This window comes from Nerophis lumbriciformis, linkage group LG16 (assembly GCF_033978685.3).
Source record: "Nerophis lumbriciformis linkage group LG16, RoL_Nlum_v2.1, whole genome shotgun sequence".
NCBI classification, from domain to species: domain Eukaryota; kingdom Metazoa; phylum Chordata; class Actinopteri; order Syngnathiformes; family Syngnathidae; genus Nerophis; species Nerophis lumbriciformis.
Genome location: NC_084563.2, coordinates 13,545,118 through 13,566,321, shown reverse-complemented (window position 1 = coordinate 13,566,321; position 21,204 = coordinate 13,545,118). Strand labels below are relative to the sequence as shown.

At 40.5% G+C, this 21,204-nt stretch overlaps 1 protein-coding gene across 1 annotated transcript in view; it reads left to right on the top strand.

Annotated features, from left to right (window-relative positions):
* Positions 1 to 21,204, top strand: part of LOC133617001 (nuclear cap-binding protein subunit 1) — a 30,387-nt gene that overhangs the window by 2,488 nt on the left and 6,695 nt on the right. The window contains exons 2-21 of the mRNA XM_061976641.2: positions 712 to 800; positions 879 to 979; positions 1,058 to 1,214; positions 1,300 to 1,407; positions 3,989 to 4,110; positions 4,336 to 4,405; positions 4,475 to 4,690; positions 4,769 to 4,866; positions 4,946 to 5,009; positions 5,100 to 5,210; positions 9,345 to 9,409; positions 9,489 to 9,551; positions 9,631 to 9,705; positions 12,592 to 12,695; positions 12,782 to 12,904; positions 13,020 to 13,122; positions 14,844 to 14,937; positions 15,001 to 15,104; positions 15,173 to 15,290; positions 19,127 to 19,267. Coding sequence (XP_061832625.1) covers positions 712 to 800; positions 879 to 979; positions 1,058 to 1,214; positions 1,300 to 1,407; positions 3,989 to 4,110; positions 4,336 to 4,405; positions 4,475 to 4,690; positions 4,769 to 4,866; positions 4,946 to 5,009; positions 5,100 to 5,210; positions 9,345 to 9,409; positions 9,489 to 9,551; positions 9,631 to 9,705; positions 12,592 to 12,695; positions 12,782 to 12,904; positions 13,020 to 13,122; positions 14,844 to 14,937; positions 15,001 to 15,104; positions 15,173 to 15,290; positions 19,127 to 19,267 — 2,126 coding nt within the window. The remainder of the gene's footprint in view (positions 1 to 711; positions 801 to 878; positions 980 to 1,057; positions 1,215 to 1,299; positions 1,408 to 3,988; positions 4,111 to 4,335; positions 4,406 to 4,474; positions 4,691 to 4,768; positions 4,867 to 4,945; positions 5,010 to 5,099; positions 5,211 to 9,344; positions 9,410 to 9,488; positions 9,552 to 9,630; positions 9,706 to 12,591; positions 12,696 to 12,781; positions 12,905 to 13,019; positions 13,123 to 14,843; positions 14,938 to 15,000; positions 15,105 to 15,172; positions 15,291 to 19,126; positions 19,268 to 21,204) is intronic.

Here is a 21,204-nt window from a genome sequence, read left to right as displayed (position 1 = left end):
TTTACATAGGTTGGTATCGTTGGAAAGTTTGCTCAACAAAGACACGGAAAAAATTGATTGAATAATGAAATTTGCATTTGAAGTGACGAAAAATTTGAGTGAACGTGTCTGTTTGGACTGGACTTGGCCAGCAGACACTCGGCGGCTCCAAAAAAGTCTGTGTGAATGGATTAATTTAGAAGATATTTTGCAGATAAGTGTATAACTTATAGTAGGGATTTCAATGAACATTTTACTCACCATAATTTATTTGCAGGGGAATTTTGTAGAGTGTAAACTTGCCGAACTTTGTCAGAACTTTGTGGCGCAAGTACGTGTCCAATCCGAAAATTTCGATATTCTGGATAAACTGGGATATTTGTTGTACGTTATCAGTATTGGTGTATAGTGGTGATGAAAACAAAACAGTGGTCGTTACTCTGAATAATGACCACTGCAGAGAGCCAGCCAGGGGCCAATACACACACACTTTTATTATATGCCGCTCCCTAGCTATTGATTGTTTGGCTTTCATTTGTAACTGTCTACTTCTCTTTGTTTTAAAGAGATAAGCAGTAGAAAATGGATGGATTTGAAATGAAGTAGTCGAATGATGCTTTTTACCGACAGAATCTCATGTTAAACTAATTAGTTTTTAGCCAATTTAGGGTTTTGAGTTTTTGCTAAATGTGTTATTTTTTGTTTTGCCTCCTCCAAACCTGAAACCACCAGGAGGCCAGGATCACAAAAGGAGGAGAACGTCAGAGCCGACTAAGATTGAAGACAGTCTGGAGTCACTGATATGTAATGTGGGAGAAAAGGTAGAAGGAGTCATATTGTTGTTTTGGAGGGATGCTGTATGATAACGGATAACTATGATGGCATGTCTGCGTTTTCAGAGCAAGTCATCTTTGGAGAGCAACTTGGAGGGCCTTGCGGGCGTGTTGGAGGCCGACCTCCCCAACTACAAGAACAAAATCCTTCGCATTCTGTGTTCCGTGTAAGTTCACACACCTTTTTTTTCCCCCAGTCGGTCGCAGAGCACTCGTAGTCCTCACCAGTCGTCTCGCGTCCGCAGGGCCCGCCTCCTCCCCGAGAAGCTCACCGTGTACACGACGCTGGTAGGCCTCCTCAACGCCAGGAACTACAACTTTGGCGGCGAGTTTGTGGAGGCCATGATCAGGCAGCTGAAGGAGACGCTGAAGAACAACTTGTACAACGAAGCCGTCTACTTGGTAAGGAACGTCGCAACGCGGTCCTCTCTGAAATATTGAGGCTGTTTCACCATCGCAACTTCTCTCCTCTTGTTTTGTCTTAAAGGTGCGTTTTTTATCCGATTTGGTCAACTGCCACGTAATTGCGGCTCCCTCCATGGTGGCCATGTTTGAGAACTTTGTCAGTGTTACGCAGGAGGAAGATGTACCACAGGTAGATCTTACTTCATGATGTGCTAAGTATTTTATACAGTAGCTCAGCTGAAATGTGTAACCAGTGTTTCTGCTCGGCATTAAAAAATATCGAATGGATTTTGAGAAAATGAAGGCTTTAAAAGGCATTAAATACAATGTCCAGAGGCATTAAAATATTTAATACAATTATAAGACAAGGCTGATAGTCAATACGTCAATCAATCAATCAAACAATAAATGAGAATGAACATCATAACGTTGCGGTAGGGCTGGGCGATATATCGATATATTTTTAAACAAGATATGAAATAAGCAAATATCGTAATATCGATATAATTAATTTCACGTTAAAATGACCAAACGGCGCTTATTTGTTGTGTTCCTTGTTCTCCCCCGTTCCCCCTCTATGGGCTTCTAAACCCCTCCCCTTCCTCCTTCCAAGACGTGCTTGCACGTATAAGAACATCCATGATTGGTTGGTTGTTTACTATGATGAGTCACGATTGGTTAGGGACAGGCCAATCAGAGGAAAGATAGGGCAGGTCATCGAACCAAGAAGGGGAATCACAAAGTGCCTGCCTACAAATGTATTTTTTTGATACGTTTCGTATTATTTGCACAGCTATGTTATTTATTTTATGTAGAAATAATATGTTTCTATTTTATTTATGTTATGTAATTCTGTACTACTTAAACAGTTTATTTTCTATGCTGGGTGTAACGGTACACAAAAATTTTGTTCGGGACGTACCTCGGTTTAGAGGTCACGGTTCGGTTCATTTTCGGTACAGTAAGAAAACAACGAAATAAAAATGTTTTGGTTATTTATTTACCAAAATTGTAAACAATGGCATAACATACTTATACACACAGGGTCCATTGCCAGGGTTGATGTGGTCAACATATATAAAATAAAAAACTAAATAAGATAAGGCTCAGAATGGTTTCTTAACAAAACCTTTCTACATATAAAGTGCTTTTTTTTATTGATTGATTGAGACTTTTATTAGTAGATTGCACAGTACAGTACATATTCCGTACAATTGACCACTAAATGGTAACACCCCAATAAGTTTTTCAACTTGTTTAAGTCGGGGTCCACGTTAATCAACATTAAACTGCCTCAAGTTGTTGTTCAGATTAAATAAAATGACAAAACTTTTCTTCTACATATAAAAAGTGCAACATTAAACAGTTTCAAGTCAACTCAGCCTCAGATTAACTTTTCTTCCCCCCCCCCCCCCCCCCCAGCCTGGCTAACTTGGCAGTAAGAGGATATATGGGCTTATTCTTCCACCATAGAAGTGGGTCAAAATCTAGTTTCTAATGCAATATGGACTTAAATCTGCTGCTATAAAAACATTTGTTATTGCTTTAGCCCTGCCTGACTCGCCGAGGAGAGGCTGCTTGAATGCGGTGGTGACGCTTCAAATGGGTTAGCGTGTTTGACGTGTTGTCAGAAGCAGCTGCTGAACAATGTCGGCAAACCTCCGTCCTCCATTGTTGTATCGCGCAGCCAAAGTGTTCCCAAACGGGATATCTTAACGAGGCAGGAGGGTCTTCTAGCTTTGGCTTTTACATGTTGTCCTAGCCCGGTCGCTGCTAGCATGCCGTGTGTTGTGCCTCGGTGTGCATTGTTTGCACAACGTGCGGTACGCTACTTAATATGTCCGTGTGGAAACTCGTTCGGTACACCACCGAACCGAAACCCCCGTACTGAAACGGTTAAATACAAATACACGTACCGTTACACCCCTAGTTAATACCCATCTTGACTAACTGGGTTAATAAAAGTGCCACTGACTGTTTACAGTACAGTTGTCATTCAGTTCAATTTCACTGAATCTCGCTCAAGAATGAATATCTCTATATGTATATTCTCACCAAAAAATATATCGAGATATATATCGAGTTGAAGTAAAAAAATATATCGAGATATACTTTTTCGTCCATATCGCCCTGCCCTACGTTGCGGTCATCAATAAAATGCTATGTCTGTTTCTTTTCTTCGTCTCTGGCTTTCAAATTGGACACAGGAGTTCTTGTAAGGTCCCAAAGTGCTGCCTCCATAGAGGACACCCTGCCGGACGACAAAATCAAACCGCTCCAAGGGCCTTAACTTAGCTATTCTCTGTAGTCCTTAACTCTGACATCATATCATGTCAATGAGGAAGCGGAGCTTGTTTCATACATGACTCCTTTATTTTAGGCTTCTCCAGTTCAACACACATGAGGTAACTTGGCTAACATTAACAAGTCTCGTGGCGCAGACACCTCACTGTGGCCTAGGATGGACTATTAAGGCAATTCTCACAACAGACCACAATGCTTTATTCACTGACATTCCCACAGTTAATTAATGTAAACTTTTCAACTGTTCAAGATTATCACTGTCAAAAATGTACAATTGAGTGCATACAGACAATTGTAAGCTTTTGACCATACTATAGGACATGGGCATATATTTTTTTTAAGTGGCATTAAAAAGCATCAAATTAGATTTGCTGATACCTGCAGAAACCCTGGTAACTGACTTTGGCTGGACTACATGGTATAAACAAAGGTTTTTGTAACAGTTTGGGTTTTGTGTGTGTGCAAAGGTTCGGTCGGATTGGTTTGTGTATGTGGTGCTGTCCTGCCTGCCTTGGGTTGGCAAGGAGCTTTATGAGAAGAAGGATGTCGAAATGGACCGACTCCTGAGCCAGGTTGAAGGCTACCTCAAGTAAGGATTTAAGTTGAAAATTGTATGTTCTCACTTTGACTAATGGTTCACAGTGTTAGATCTTTAAATGCATATAATATTCATAAAGTAATCAGCGTCCTTACTTTGCGGGAGGGGAGTGCAATGTATCCCTACAATAGGGAACATGATATTGTGTAACAAACTTTTAAGTGACGTTCAGCATTTGCCACTAATTGTGACCCAATTGCCTGTTTTCTTTTATAGAAGGCGATTAAAGACTCATCTCCCCATGCTGCAGGTGTGGACTGCAGAGAAGCCCCACCCTCAGGAGGAGGTGAGAACTAATCGGTGGCCCTACATTTTTTGTTGTTGTTGCTAACATTGTGTTTTGATGTCCTCACAGTACCTGGACTGCCTTTGGGCCCAGATCCAGAAGCTAAAAAAGGACCGTTGGCAGGAGCGCCACATTCTGCGGCCATACATCGCCTTCGACAGCGTGCTGTGTGAGGCTCTCCAGCACAACCTACCTCCCTTTACGCCGCCGGGCCACATGCCCGACGCCCAGTACCCCATGCCAAGCGTCATCTTCCGCATGTTTGACTACACCGACGCCCCCGAGGTTCGTCGCGCACATCAGCTTGTAATTGCTAAAAATATCCGACGACTGCTGATATGACACTGTGTGTGTTGCCTTCAGGGTCCTGTCATGCCTGGCAGCCATTCTGTGGAGAGGTTTGTCATCGAAGAAAACTTGCACTGCATCATGAAGACTCACTGGAAAGAGCGGAGAACCTGGTAAGCAGCATCAAGCTTGCTCTGTTGAGTGGATTTTCTGAAGCGCAAACATTCAATAGAACCATCGTTTACTTTGCAGTGCCGCCCAGCTACTCAGCTACCCTGGTAAAAACAAGATCCCGCTCAACTATCACATTGTGGAGGTGCGGTCGCTTCTTTCACGTGCTAGACAAAAACAAAATACAGATTTTGTATTTATTCTCAATTTATCCCCTTCGTTTTGTTCTCCACAGGTGATTTTTGGAGAACTTTTCCAGTTGCCCATGGCGCCTCACATTGACGTAATGTACACGTCGCTGCTGATTGAACTCTGCAAACTGCAGCCAGGCTCCCTACCACAAGTTGTATCCTTAAACTTGTTTTATTTATTTAGTTTCTTTACACGGGAAGGTTAAAGACGACCTGGCCAAGAGGCAACAAAAAGACAAATACATTTAGAAGCACATGTCAAGAACTCATGACATGAATTTATAGGCTATGGTAGAAAGATAGATGGCTAAAAGCAGGGGCAAATATATTGGATTGCCGTTTTTAAAGGGGAACATTATCACCAGACCTATGTAAGCGTCAATATATACCTTGATGTTGCAGACAAAAGACCATATATTTTTTTAACCGATTTCCGAACTCTAAATGGGTGAATTTTGGCGAATTAGACGCCTTTCTATTATTCGCTCTCGGAGCGATGACGTCACAATGTGACGTCACATCGGGAAGCAATCCGCCATTTTCTCAAACACATTACAAACACAGAGTCAAATCAGCTCTGTTATTTTCCGTTTTTTCGACTGTTTTCCGTACCTCTGAGACATCATGCCTCGTCGGTGTGTTGTCGGAGGGTGTAACAACACGAACAGGGACGGATTCAAGTTGCACCAGTGGCCCAAAGATGCGAAAGTGGCAAGAAATTGGACGTTTGTTCCGCACACTTTACCGACGAAAGCTATGCTACGACAGAGATGGCAAGAATGTGTGGATACCCTGCGACAATCAAAGCAGATGCATTTCCAACGATAAAGTCAAAGAAGTCTGCCGCCAGACCCCCATTGAATCTGCCGGAGTGTGTGAGCAATTCAGGGACAAAGGACCTCGGTAGCACGGCAAGCAATGGCGGCAGTTTGTTCCCGCAGACGAGCGAGCTAAACCCCCTGGATGTCTTGGCTCACACCGTCCCTTATGCCACCGAAGAAGATCAAGAGAAGAATATCGACCCTAGCTTCCCTGGCCTGCTGACATCAACTCCAAAACTGGACAGATCAGTTTTCAGGAAAAGAGCGCGGATGAGGATATGTCTCCAGAATATATTAATTGATGAAAATTGGGCTGTCTGCACTCTCAAAGTGCATGTTGTTGCCAAATGTATTTCATATGCTGTAAACCTAGTTCATAGTTGTTAGTTTCCTTTAATGCCAAACAAACACATACCAATCGTTGGTTAGAAGGCGATCGCCGAATTCGTCCTCGCTTTCTCCCGTGTCGCTGGCTGTCGTGTCATTTTCGTCGGTTTCGCTTGCATACGGTTCAAACCGATATGGCTCAATAGCTTCAGTTTCTTCTTCAATTTCGTTTTCGCTACCTGCCTCCACACTACAACCATCCGTTTCAATACATGCGTAATCTGTTGAATCGCTTAAACCGCTGAAATCAGAGTCTGAATCCGAGCTAATGTCGCTATAGCTTGCTGTTCTCTGCGCCATGTTTGTTTGTGTTGGCATCACTATGTGACGTCACAGGAAAATGGACGGGTGTATATAACGATGGTTAAAATCAGGCACTTTGAAGCTTTTTGTAGGGATATTGCGTGATGGGTAAAATTTTGAAAAAAACGTTGAAAAATAAAATAAGCCACTGGGAACTGATTTTTAATGGTTTTAACCCTTCTGAAATTGTGATAATGTTCCCCTTCAAAGATGGGGAAAAATCGGTTGTTTTAGGGTGAGAAGCCAAAAGGCTGAGCAAATGTGCCTTTGGGATTAGGAGGCTGATAGGGTTTTTTGACAGAAGCTATCACAGCTGGAATGTCATAATTGTCATGCAATGTATTTGTAAAAAGAGAGTGAAAAAACGTGAAACGCAAACTTTATTGTGTTGCTTTTTGGCTGTTTTTTTATCACAAGTTGAAGCCGCCTGCAAGTGCTTTTAGATGGGGAAAGGGCCAAAGTCTCCATTAAATTTGTTGAAGGATGTATCGAGTATACCTGTTAACTAGGGCTGCACTATTTTGAGAGAAAAAACTTTGATGCGACTTTTCTCTCCAGGATTGCGATTCGATTTATGCATTTGTATGTATAAAATATAAAATAAGTGAAGGAAGACATGTTACTTTTTAGACTGTCAATCAGCATATTCTTGTCTCAAGGTGCCAAACAAAGCACACATTAGAACAATATGCAATCATTTGCTTCAACAAATATTTGGCTTTATGCAAACAGACTCAGAGCTTTTGTCTACATCATGCTCTTAAACTGAATAAATATTCAATAAAAACTAAACGGCTAAACAGACTCAATAACTTACAAACGTTACTTGGAGTAATGAATGAAGAATCCTTTCGGGCAGAAATGCCATGGGCGGTTTTACATCTAGTTCAAGGCATTAAAACAGGAAGTACATTTTCAACCCGCAACACATGCAGTGAGTGAACTTGTCCAACTAAAAAATGGGACCCATCACCTCCCTGCTTGGCACTCAGCATCAAGGGTTGGAATTGGGGGTTAAATCACCAAAAATGATTCCCGGGCGCGGCCACCGCTGCTGCTCACTGCTCCCCTCACCTCCCAGGGGGTGATCAAGGGTCAAATGCAGAGAATAATTTCGCCACACCTAGTGTGTGTGTGAGACAATCATTGGTACTTTAACTTTTAACTTTTAAAACATGGCGCCTTAGCACAAACAATAACGCACCTTTAATGAAAACTATTAAACACAAAACATTATGGCCGTTGGAGAAGAAAATTAGCCACACCATTGTATAAGTCGCAGATTCCAAAGCATAGGAAAAATGTAGCAGCTTGTATTTCGTAATTTACGTGAATGTGAACAATTTAATTGGTCCACCATGATCCCTTCAGCAATTTCATGTGACAAGGCTACATTTAATGGCGGCATGTAAAGCCCGTGAACCCAGAAAATCCATTAATCAGTTGCAGTATTGTATACAGGGCAGGGTTTAAAAGTGTGGGAAAAAAGTAGCAGTTTATAGGTCGGAAATTATAGTATTATAGTTTGGCCTTCTTTAGTTTTCCAGTTTTTTAGGCCATGTCCACACGAACACAGATACTTAATAAACGCGTACTTATCTTTGCGTTTAGGCCTCTTGTCCACACGCAGACGCATACTTTTGTCTTTAAAAACGCAGACTTTTGCACACGCTGGCCAAAGTGTAGAGATCCAAAACTCTGTACTTGGCGTATGCGTGTACACGGCACAAACGGAGAGAGGAATTACTGTACCGTATGTTTGAACGTAAATATGCTGCTACTTTCACTTTACATTGATAAAAGAGACGCAACAAAATGGGCTTTGCGACACTCCCACCGGCGCTAATGACAGTCTGCTGTTTTGGATACGATTGCTGTCGAACCTCCACCTGATGGGACGATGATGTAGCGTCCTCCTTGTAGTGTGTACTGATGTTAAAGACAATATACACTTCATTGCACATGTACTTTTTCACTATATTGATGATTAAATGCTTTATAATTCCACAAGAGTTTTGCAGCGGCACATGCACGTCCGTGGCAATCAAACATGCAAAATGGTTTCCTTGGCTCGTTAGTGCATGCTGATTTGAGAAATAATGTACACTTCACTGCACATGTAGTGAAGAGGCTACACATGTTATAATTCTATCAGTGTTGGGTTTGTGTGTAGACAGAGACCGTTTTGAAACTACACTTGTGTGGATGGAGATCGTTTTAACCCCAAAATGGCGTTTTTGAAACTGTTTGTGTGGACTTGGCCTTAGTCACACACAAAAATCTTCTGCAGAACAGCAAGGGCAATAGTGCAGCACATTGGGAGGAAGTAGGCAGGCAAAGTCTCTCCACCGCTACCCATCTGCCAACAAGGCTGCTGGTGGAAAGAGCAGAATCTCCCTTATTTTTCGTAAAATGTCCCTTATTTTGAAATCCAAATGTTGACAGGTACAATACCTAGAAGGCTCTTGAATACTTGTTAAATATAGCGACAATGTTGCTAACTTTTTTTATTCTCTGGCGGACCAGGTGCATTTATATTTTGTTTATGGGTAAGGGCAGATAGCGGCAAATCTGAAATATAAATGAATGTTTGGAAAACATTGTGAATATTTAAAAAAAAAAAGAGTAAAGGTAACTAGATAATAGTGAGGTAGTTTAGTAGTAAAGGTAACTAGATAATAGTGAGGTAGTTTAGTTCAATGACTTTTTGGGAAAAAGAGAATTGTCACGACGAACTGTTGACGAGGATGTTGACTATAACTTTAACACCGACCCCAGTTGGCCCAAGCCACAGAGATGCTCTACATGCGACTGGACACCATGAACACCACCTGCATCGACAGGTAGGGTCTCTGCTCTCCCCTCCCCCGCTAACATGGGACAACTGCCTTCTGTCTGACCGTGGTGCCTTCCTGTTTCCAGACTCATCAACTGGTTCTCCCACCACCTGAGCAACTTCCAGTTCCGATGGAGCTGGGATGACTGGTGAGCGGCATTTTAAAAGATCGATGACCTGTTTCTGCAGTCTTGATTAAAATGTTTGTTTTTGGGTTTTTTCACAAAGGGCTGACTGTTTGACGGTGGATCTGGATAAACCCAAACCTAAATTTGTCAAAGAGGTTCTGGAAAAGTGTATGAGGTATGCAATGTTTGGTGTTTTTTTTTAATCCCCTGGTTTGGTGGACGTATAGTCAAAATCTGTTCAACAATGTCGGGACATTTTGCAATAAATATCGAACCGATAATTATCGGGGAAATATGACATCATACCAATTAATCCGATAACATTGAAAAACAGATCAGATTAAGTGAAGTGAATTATATTTATACAGCACTTTTTCTCTAGTGACTCAAAGTGCTTTACATAGTGAAACCCAATATCTAAGTTACATTTAAACCAGTGGGAGCAGGTGGGTAAAGTGTCTTGCCCAAGGACACAACAGCAGTGACTAGGATGGCGGAAGCGGGGATTGAACCTGCAACCCTCAAGTTGCTGGCACAGCCACTCTACCAACCGAGCTATACCGCCCCAATAATTAAAAGAAAATATCCAAATGAGGTATGATTAGCAGATTACCTATGCTGTGCTGTAGGTTTGCCAGGGTAATCAAATCAAATCAAACTTTATTTATGAAGCACTTTTGATACACATGCAATTGGCAAACACAAAGTGCTGTACAAAAAAATAGAAGAGAAAAAAACACATGTACACACACACAGCACTATTGACAATAACAAAGCAAAAACAAAATTGAGGATTTAGAATCGAATAGAATTTTATTGTCATTATTACAGTGAACAGGTTCAAAGAACAACGAAATTGGGACAGATCCCCTAAGGTGCATACACAATCATTTGGTAATATAAATAGTAAAAAAAAGAAGATATGTATCTCTATATATATATATATATATATATATATATATATATATATATATATATATATATGTGTCTGTATATATATATATATATATGTATATATATAGATACGTATATATCCACACACATGCACACATATATATATATATATATATATATATATATATATATATATATACACATATAACATTATTGCACATTATAGTCCGAAAAAAATTAAAAGACAGGACACATGAGGACATGACGGACACATTGTGCTCACTCAGTGCCTGTTTAATGCTACTATGGCTCTTGGGTAAAAACTGTTTTTTAGTCTATTTGTGCCCGCTTCTAGCACCCTATAGCGTCTGCCCGAGGGTAGCAGTTCGAGGTGGCAGTGCCCGGGGTGGAATGGGTCTTTCAGGATGCTCTGTGCTTTCCTGAGACAGCGGGTGCTGTACAGGTCAGCCAGGGAGGGAAGGGGGCATCCGATGATCTTCTGGGCGGTCTTTACGACCCTCTGGAGCGCCGTTCTCTCAGATTTGAGGTAAAACGCCACCGTTGTGGCTTCCACACTGGAGAATAACTCAAGTTAAACAGTATAAAACATGATCAAATATATGTAAAAATTTAATATAAGTAATACATTAATAAGTTGATTTAAAAAACAGAACATTGAGAGAATTATACTAGTAATATCAATAATTGAGATAGAAAACAACACATTAAATAATAAAAAAACAAGAATTCAACATGATCAGTAAAAAGGTGTGTCTTCTGCCTTTTTTTTTGTAATTCAAGTCCTCCTTTTCTCCAAAGTGCAGCCTGTTGCAAACTTCCCCCTGGTCGAACAGTGTAAACAAACATGGTGTCGATCGTGTGCTATTTGCACCAAATGTTCTGTAAACATTGCGCTGCAACACATTAAACCTTATCAGCCACCTGAAATGCCAGCAGCATTACTACAAAAGTGTTTTTGAAAGTCTACGAAGACGCCTGTGCTGCTAAAGAAGCCGGGGTTTCCCCGACATGTAACTGATCATGACGAACCGCCACGGCATGATCGATTCCAAATATAAAATACATTTACATGAAAGCACTTTTTTTTAACATGAAAACAAATTTAAATAATATGTTGTATAATTGGATGTACTGTACATAGTCTATTATTTATGCACTATTGGCCATAATAAGTTTGGAAAAACATCTTAAATATCATAAAAATGTCCCTCTATGTGTTATTTTAAGGTGCATCTAAATCTGAAGCCTATCCCAGTTGCACTCCAATAAAGCAAAATTGGATCATTTTCTTTGGCACAGAGGTTGGGAATTACTGTGCTAGTGTATGTTAGTACTGTAGTAGGGATGTAACGGTAATAATGAGAACCGCGGTAAAACTCCCAACGGTTAGTTTTACCGGTTTAAATTAAAATCATCGAAAAACCGAGATTTATAACTGCACTTTGATAAATTCACAAACTGACTGGCGCCAGCTTGCTATCTTACATGCTAACATGAAAACAAGACACATTAACATGTTTCTTTATTAAGAAAAGTCATAACCCGATCTTAACCTATGTACGGTAAACACATTACTATCTGAGCAACTAAGATAATCCATTGTGCACATTGAACCTACGAGCTGTGCTGTCTTAGTACAGACTGATTGTTCTATTTGGTTTGTACGGCGCGTTCAAGGACCGCTGAACAAAGTAGGACTCCACAAGGTGCACCAAAAATAATAACACATTTTGTTACGCACGTTGAAATAAATCTTGAAGTGCTTCAGTACAAAGCAATATTTAAAACAATAAAAGCTTAGCCATTAAAACAGATATAACCATCCATCCATTTTCTACCGCTTGAAGCATAAGAAACACAAAACATGTTAAATAGTGTGTCTATTTATTTTAGTTATTTAAACAAACTTAGTCAAAGGATTTCAGTTTGTGTATAAATACTTTTTGATCACAATAAACAATACCGCGATGATAACTGTGTGAATTTTGGTCACAATAACAGCGATGTGATATTTTTATTGTTACATCCTTGTACGATGAGCACAGATCAACGGGGTAAGAAAAAGGAGGGGTAATTGCACCCACATGACATGAGTGGCCGAGTGTGAGGACGCCCTTAATGACCGTGTCTTCCCTGCCTTTTGCAGATTGTCTTACCACCAGAGGATAGTGGATATTGTCCCGCCCACCTTCTCGGCCCTCATCCCGGCCAATCCCATCTTCATTTACAAATACACAGAAGAAAATGCCTGTAAGCCGTTTGCTGGTTTGAACACCAAACAATAAACAAAGGTGGCGTCACTTCAACGTGAATAACCCAACCTTTCCACCTCGCAGCTTCGTTGCTGGGCTACCCCATCTCCATCACTGTCGGCAACGCCATCAAGAACCGAGCGTCCAACGAGGAGATCCTGACCGTCCTCAAAGACGTGCCCAACCCAAACCAGGACGACGACGACGGTCAGTTCTGTTGCTTATTTTTGGCGTGCATTGTGGTGGTTCAACATCTTTACAAAGCAGATTATTAAACATGAATGTTCTTTTTGATAAAAGTTTGTCTTTCGTCTCTTCCCAGACGAAGGCGAGAGCTTCAACCCTCTGAGGGTGGAGGTATTCTTGCAGACGCTTCTTCACCTGGCAGCCAAGTCCTTCAGCCACTCTTTCAGCGCCCTCGGAAAGTACGTTCACCGCTTTAAAAAGACTTTGGCCTCATAATAACATTGGTTATGATTTATTTATTTATTTAACATATTTGACATATGTTAACAAGTTATTTCTTTCATTGAAAAAATCCGGAGGCACACCACCAGCAGAAATCATTAAAAAACGAAACTCGGTTAACAGTAAAGAGTCGTTGTCGCAGGTGTTGGATATGACTTTAAACCATAACCAAGCGTGCATCAATATAGCTCTTGTCTCAAAGTAGGTGTACTGTCACCACCTGTCACATCACGCCCTGACTTATTTGGACTTTTTTGCTGTTTTCCTGTGTGTAGTGTTTTACTTCTTGTCTTGCGCTCCTATTTTGGTGGCTTTTTCTCTTTTTTTGGTATTTTCCTGTAGCAGTTTCATGTTTTCCTTTGAGCGATATTTCCTGCATCTACTTTGTTTTAGCAATCAAGAATATTTCAGTTGTTTTTATCCTTCTTTGTGGGGACCTTGTTGGTTGTCATGTCATGTTCGGATGTACATTGTCTTTGCTCCACAGTAAGTCTTTGCTGTCATCCAGCATTCTGTTTTTGTTTACTTTGTAGCCAATTCAGTTTTAGTTTTGTTCCGCATAACCTTCCCTAAGCTTCAATGACTTTTCTTAAAGGCACTCACCTTTTGTTTATTTTTCGTTTAAGCATTAGATACCTTTTGACCTGCACGCTGCTTCCCGCTGTTTCCGACATCTACAAAGCAATTAGCTACAGACTGCCACTTACTGATATGGAAGAGTATTACACGGTTACTGTGCCGAGCTCTCGACAGCACCGACACTCAACAACAACACATCATTTTCAGACTGTAATTACTGGTTTGCAAAAAATATTTTTAACTCAAATAGGAGAAACTAGATAATCTCCCACGGCACACCAGACTGTAACCCACACTAGTGTGCCGCGGCACAGTGGTTGAAAAACACTGATTTACATTGAGGAACATCACACGGTTACATTTGCACAATTCAACATATCTGAAAAGGAGAAGTAGTAGTTTCTGTTAGCCAAGGACCACCATAGTGACCAACATTAAAATGCAGTAGCATGGTAGGCCTAAATATTTATTAAAAACAAGGCAGAAGTTTTATTCAATGTTTTGACCACTGTAATATCACACACAGTTTGAACAGTAACACTGTGTTTGAATATTTCATTTATTTTTGGGGTGTACCACAGGATGGATCTTAGTGGTACATGTACCACAGTTTGAGAAATCACTGAGTTAGACTATTGTAATACTCTCTGGATTTCCTAAGCAAATATATATTTTAGAATTCTACAATTATGACAAAACTCAGCTGCACACCTGAGGGCGGGACCACATTACACCAGTTTTAAAGGTAAAACTACATTGGCTCCCCACCCGCTTCAAGGTGGATTTTAAAGTTCTATTATTCGTTTTTAAATGTCTCGGTTTATGTCCACAACCTTCTATACTATCCAGGAGAGAGAGGCATGATTTCTAATCTAGAATGAGCTTTCACCAACTCCGAGGCGATGCAGCAGCTCAGTATGTCAAAATAGCAGCAAATGGCAGTTAAATGTCTGTGATCACAGCGCTGGTAAAAAATAATTTGTCTGCATTAGCACTTATAATAACAATATCAATAGTACTCTGTTAATTGTGTCCCTAATGAAGTGGCCGTGTCACTCATTCTTGAGTGAGAGAGTAAACTTTTGTCTGCAATTTGCAGGTTTCACGAGATCCTGAAGAACCTGGCGGAGAGCGACGAGGGCAAGCTGCACATCCTCAAGGTGGTCTATGAAGTGTGGAGGAACCACCCGCAGGTACGACGTGAGCATTCACCTCACAGGTAACCTTCCTGCTCACCGGGCCGTTTTCTCCTGCAGATGACCGCCGTTTTGGTGGACAAAATGATCCGGACGCAGATCGTGGACTGCGCTGCCGTGGCCAACTGGCTCTTCTCCCAGGACATGGCTCACGAGTTCACCAGGTAGCTCACGACGGCCATGGTCTTCCTCATCCACAAGCCGAACCCTGTTGTATTTGTTTCACACGCAGACTTTACATTTGGGAGATCCTGCACTCCACCATCCGGAAGATGAACAAACATGTCCAGAAGATCCAGAAGGAGCTTGAGGAGGCCAAGGACAAGCTGGAGAAACAGCAACATAAGAGGGTAGGTCATCTTTTCCCTCCTCGCCGCACTCATGCTTGTGGTGTTGTATGGCAAAGCCACTTATTGTGCTGGGATGTATCTTGTGGTGCACCCCAGGGGTCAATCCCGGGACCAAAATTATTCAATTTATATATTTAACGACATCTGTATTGCCTCAAACGAGACCTCAAACTAATACAGTTTACAAATGACTGCATTGTGCTCAGGGGAAAAACACAGCAAGTAATGAAAACCGTTACGGTAGAAATAAACAAACTAAAAAGATGGTTGGATAAAAACAGATTATCCTTGAATTTAAGCAAAGCCAAAGTTATGTTAATTGGTAACGCGCACAGTCGAGCAAGGCAAATTCCCTTTGTGTTAAACATACTTGGCCAATGATTCTCATTCTGTAAAGATACTCAAACGCAAATAGGTGGTTCAGATCACGGGTGCCCCAAGTGAAATATATTTATATAGCGCTTTTCTCTAAAGACTCAAAGCGCTTTAAATAGTGAACCCCATTATGTACATGGGACAGCGTGGCGAAGTTGGGAGAGTGGCCGTGCCAGCAACCTGAGGGTTCCTGGTTCAATCCCCAGCTTCTACCATCCTAGTCACGTCCATTGTCCTTGAGCAAGACACTTCACCCTTGCTACTGATGGGTCGTGGTTAGCACCTTGCATGGCAGCTCCCGCCATCAGTGTGTGAATGGGTGAATGTGGAAATGAGTACCTTAAAACCTCTAAAGGCCTTAATGGCCACATGCGTGGACAGCACCTTTTAGCTCTTATTTCCAAAATTGTGTACACTACTGAATTGGGGTCTTAGGTTGACATATGGACACTTCTACTGCCATCTGGTGGTGTCAGAAGAGTATAACATACAATGGAATTTGGGGGGAAAAGTGTAATAATAAAAATTAGCATGTCACTACACATGAAGTACACATTTGTGTACTTATGGACTAAATACATGATATCAAAAGATAATTTTTAGTTTTTATTCTAATTAGGGTCCAATAAGCCCAAATAGCAAAGATAAATAAAAAAAACATGTAAACAAACAGCTTGGGCCTTAAGAGGTGAAAAGTAGAAAAGCGCTATACAAGTATAACCCATTTATCATTTACATATTTGAGATACATTTAAACCAGTGTGGGTGGCACTGGGAGCCGCTGGGTAAAGTGTCTTGCCCAAGGACACAACGGCAGCGGGGAGCAAACCTGAAACCCCTCAAGTTGGTGGCACGGCCGCTCTACCAACCGAGTCACGCCGCCACAACAAGTGGGACCCGTGGACCAATATATGGGTTCTTTAGTATTTATATTTAGGTTATTTGTTTCACACTTAAAATTAGTGTGCCCTGATCCAAAACTGACATAGGATATCGGTAAAAAACAACAAGTATCGGATGATATCAGTTTGCTTGTAAAATGTCCGATGCAAGCAGTCCTGCAGAGTGTTTACGTGTGCAAAGCTAGACAGCTAGTTAACATCTAAATGTTCTCCAATAAGCTCACAAGGTTGGTCTTTTCTTCTATTTTAGTCAGGTCATTTACAAAAAGTAAACATGCTCGGCTATAGGCTACTAGGAGATAGCAGCTACACAACAGTGAAGCACACAAGCTAGACATACGTCATAAGTGTCCTTGATTGATCAATACTGCAGTGTAAAATGGCACATTTGTCAATATAAACAAGTATCAAATAATTATAGTTGCATTTTACTTACACATACAAAGTCACCAAAGCAGAAGTGTGTTAGAAAGTATCCAGTAACAATCGTGTCCGCATCACTTAACTAATTGCATCATAAGCTTGACTTCACAAATTGTTGTGGCCAATAATTGTCGCTAAAAAACAATAACCACTCTACTTAAAAGACCGTATAAGTCCATGCAAGGCGGTTAATAATAAATAGGTTAATGTTTTTTATACCTACCATTGTTCTCTTTTTACCTCATTTCACCTGATCATTCCACACTACAAAATAATACAATAACTGTACGTAGGATTCCTGCTGATATTGTACTGGACCATTATTGGTGACTTTAGACTTAAACTTCCCTTTTTATTGTCATTCAAATTTGAAGTTTACAGTACAGATAAGAACGAAATTTCGTTGCATTACCTCATGGTAGTGCAGGATAAAAAATCAATAAGGTGCAGATATAAATAAATAGATTACTGTACAGATATGTATATTGCACTTTTGCATATGCATCCACGTTTATGGATGTATGTTATATTGTCTTTATATTCCAGCCAGTTAATCCTATTGGAAGTAAAAAAAAGTTGTACTTAAAATCACATGTTCACTTTGGCTCTTGGAGGCCAAAAGTTTGGGCATGCCGATGTAGATACTGACATGATACAAGAAAACATATATATTAGATAGTAAAATGAGCTGGAAACCACATATTAAGTAAATACAACATAAAGTGGCAAGAAATACTTACATTGTGAATAATCCCACACTCTGTACTAGGGATGTAACGACAATCGGTATTAATACTCCCAACAGTTAGTTTTACAATTTTAAATTAATATTATGGAAAAAACTAATCTTGATAAACTCACAGACTGACTGGCACCAACTCACTAGCTTAAATGCTAACATGAAAACACAAGACAATAACCTCTTTCCCCATTAAGAGACGACATACCCCAGCTAAACTTAAATACACTTATTAGTGTCAGGTTCAAACACTGATGACATCTATTAAACAGACAAAAAAGCAAGGAATCAAACCGAGACAGAATTAAATTTGGCTCAATGAGGAAAGTGCGTACGCCTGTACCCTTGTACAGTGTTCCACCACGCTCTGACGAAAGATTGTACGCCTCCTCTTTTATTTGGACTTCCCCTGATTACATGGCAACAACTGTTTCTAAAGGAAGGGGGTCGTAAACAGCCGCTGCCTTTGTCACAAAACAGTTCAAAGAAAAGGTGCCCGTAGGGGAGTCAGGTCCTGCTTCCTCTCCGCTTTGTAGATCTCGGGTCAAGACAAAATCTTCCTGTGGATTACAATACATCAACGAAACCGAACCCCTCCTGTCTCCTCCCATCGTACACAGTGGAGTTTTACAAGCCTTTTGCTTGGTAGGATCAAAGACAGCTTTTGTCCTCTCGCAGGGCGAGCTGAACTCAATGTAACACAAAGTTTTGTGATAACTTAGATACAATTATTCTGACAATTAGTGTCTGAGCAACTGAGATATTCAGTTGTGTACATTAAACCTACTCCGAGGAATACGAGACCAAGGTGTTTTTACGGTGCGTTCAAAGACCACTGAGCAGAACATGCTAAATCTTCCGCTGTTGCCATTTTTAATACAAAGTAGTGTACAGTAAATTAATAGACCGTCTATGGAAGCGCTAAAAACTACAGAATGGCTGACAGAGTAGAGATGTTGTCGAAGTGGAGGCACGTGAATAAGACCGGCCAGAAAGCAGCTTTAGGATGGTCTGTAAAACCTAATCTATGCAACATTATGAGCAAAAAAACACCATGACATGTTATGTAGACCAGTGGTCCCCAACCACCGGGCCCGGTCTATGGATCTATTGGTACCGGGCCGCGCAAGAAAAAATTTAAAAAAAAATGATTAAATCACCATAAAAAACACAAGATACACTTACAATTAGTGCACCAACCCCGGTCCGTGGGACAAATTTTCAAGCGTTGACCGGTCCGCAGCTACAAAAAGGTTGGGGACCACTGATGTAGACCACAAGGAAATCTTTTAAATCATAAGATGATCCCTTCAGGAAAGGAAGAAGACACTGTCTGGTTAATTGTGCTGTGCATGTGACTGAAATGAATGTGGTGTGACCCCGCCTCCTGCTGGCAGAGGGACAGCGGCGACGACGAGGACATGGAGAAGAACAGCGAGGACGAGGAGGGCCAGCTGGAGGAGCAGATTGAGCGGCTCCAGGAGAAGGTGGAGTCGGCTCAGAGCGAGCAGAAGAACCTTTTCCTCGTCATCTTCCAGGTGCCTCAAACAGTTCCAGTCACACCTTGAAGTAGAGCACATGCGGTCTCAATTATAAAACCATTCTTTTTAATTATGGTTAATCACAGGTTATCACTTGATTGGATTATTTCAATCAACCTGAAAAAAGAACAAATGCAATTTTATTGTGGGAAAGTCAATACATTTTGATGTATTTGTTCAACAAAGTACTGCAGGATTTTATTCAGCATTGACCTGATTACTGACTTTATAACAGCCTTTCAGGTAACCAAAGGTAAACAGTGATTAATCTGCCTACATCAGGGGGGGCCAAAGTGCGGCCCGGGGGCCAATATCAGCACGCAGATTGCTTTTTTTGGCCCTCGGTAGATCATAAATATTAAATGAATTTATTATTACCGAGATGTTATAAGTAAAGCTGTCAAATAATACATTTTTAAAATCAAGTAATTTACACTTTTAAATTGGGATTAAACTTGCTTGCATGATTTTAATCAACTTAAAATGTTCAAGAAAATAAAAAAAAGACCCCAATACTTTCTCACAAATGTTCTGTTATTGTTAGAATTGATACAAGGCAAAGAAGCAAAATAAATTGCGTGATTAATGCAATATTTTTTTGTGATTAATCGCATGAGTTAACTCGTTATTTTTGACAACCCTTGTATTGGATTAGAGCAGAGGTGTCAAACTAATTTTAGATGGGGGGGCCACATGGAGAAAAATCTACTCCCAAGTGGGCCTTACTGGTAAAATCCCGACACAATAACTTAAAAATAAAGACAACTTCAAATAATTTTCTTTGTTTGAAAATAGAACAAGTATGAAAATGTACAAATCATAATGTTGTTGGTTTTTTTTTTACACTTACATGTTGCGGTTAATAGTATTCTATCTTTATTTGTCGTTATTTATACTCTGATGAACATTATCACATAATTTATTCAGTCAACTAATTGGTGTTAATTTTCAATCTTATCAAGATTAAAAAAATGATATCATAATCAAATTACAGTATGTTATTTATGTAGTTTGCTCATTTTCCTCAACTACATATGTAGCATAATCTACAAAAATACAAATAATTGCTATTGTGACATCTAGTGGACGCATTTAGAACAGCAGTTTCTTTCATTCCAAAATATTGGCTCATTTTTATACTTGGCAAACTCATCCCGCGGGCCGGATAAAACCTGTTCCTGGCCGTACGTTTGACACCCCTGCATTACACCCATTTTCTTGTCCGCTATAAACCCAAAAACTAACGTGGATGTTTATTCAGCTAGCTTAGCACGCATTGAACTACATTGGTTTGATTTGAGCATCTTTATTGTACAAAATGTATCAAAGTGGCCCCCGCCTCCTTCCATTTTACTGAATGTGGCCCTCGCGAGAAAAGGTTTGGACACCCCTGGCGTAGATACATGATTAATGGGAATAATCACATGAGGTATTTTGGACAGCACACTTTTAATGTTTTACGAGTGTAAAAACAAGTTGGTAATAGCATAAAAACTAGAGATGTCCGATAATGGCTTTTTTGCCGATATTGTCCAACTCTTAATTACCGATACTGATATATACAGTCGTGGAATTAACACATTATTATGCCTAATTTTGTTGTGATGCCCCGCTGGATGCATTAAACAATGTAACAAGGTTTTCCAAAATAAATCAACTCAAGTTATGAAAAAAAATGCCAACATGGCACTGCCATATTTATTATTGAAGTCACAAAGTGTAATTTTTTTTAACATGCCTCAAAACAGCAGCTTGGAATTTTGGTACATGCTCTCCCTGAGAGAGCATGAGGAGGTTGAGGTGGGTAGGAGGTAGCGGGGGTTGTATATTGTAGCGTCCCGGAAGAGTTAGTGCTGCAAGGGGTTCTGGGTATTTGTTCTGTTGTGTTCATGTTGTGTTACGGTGCGGATGTTCTCCCGAAATGTGTTTGTCAT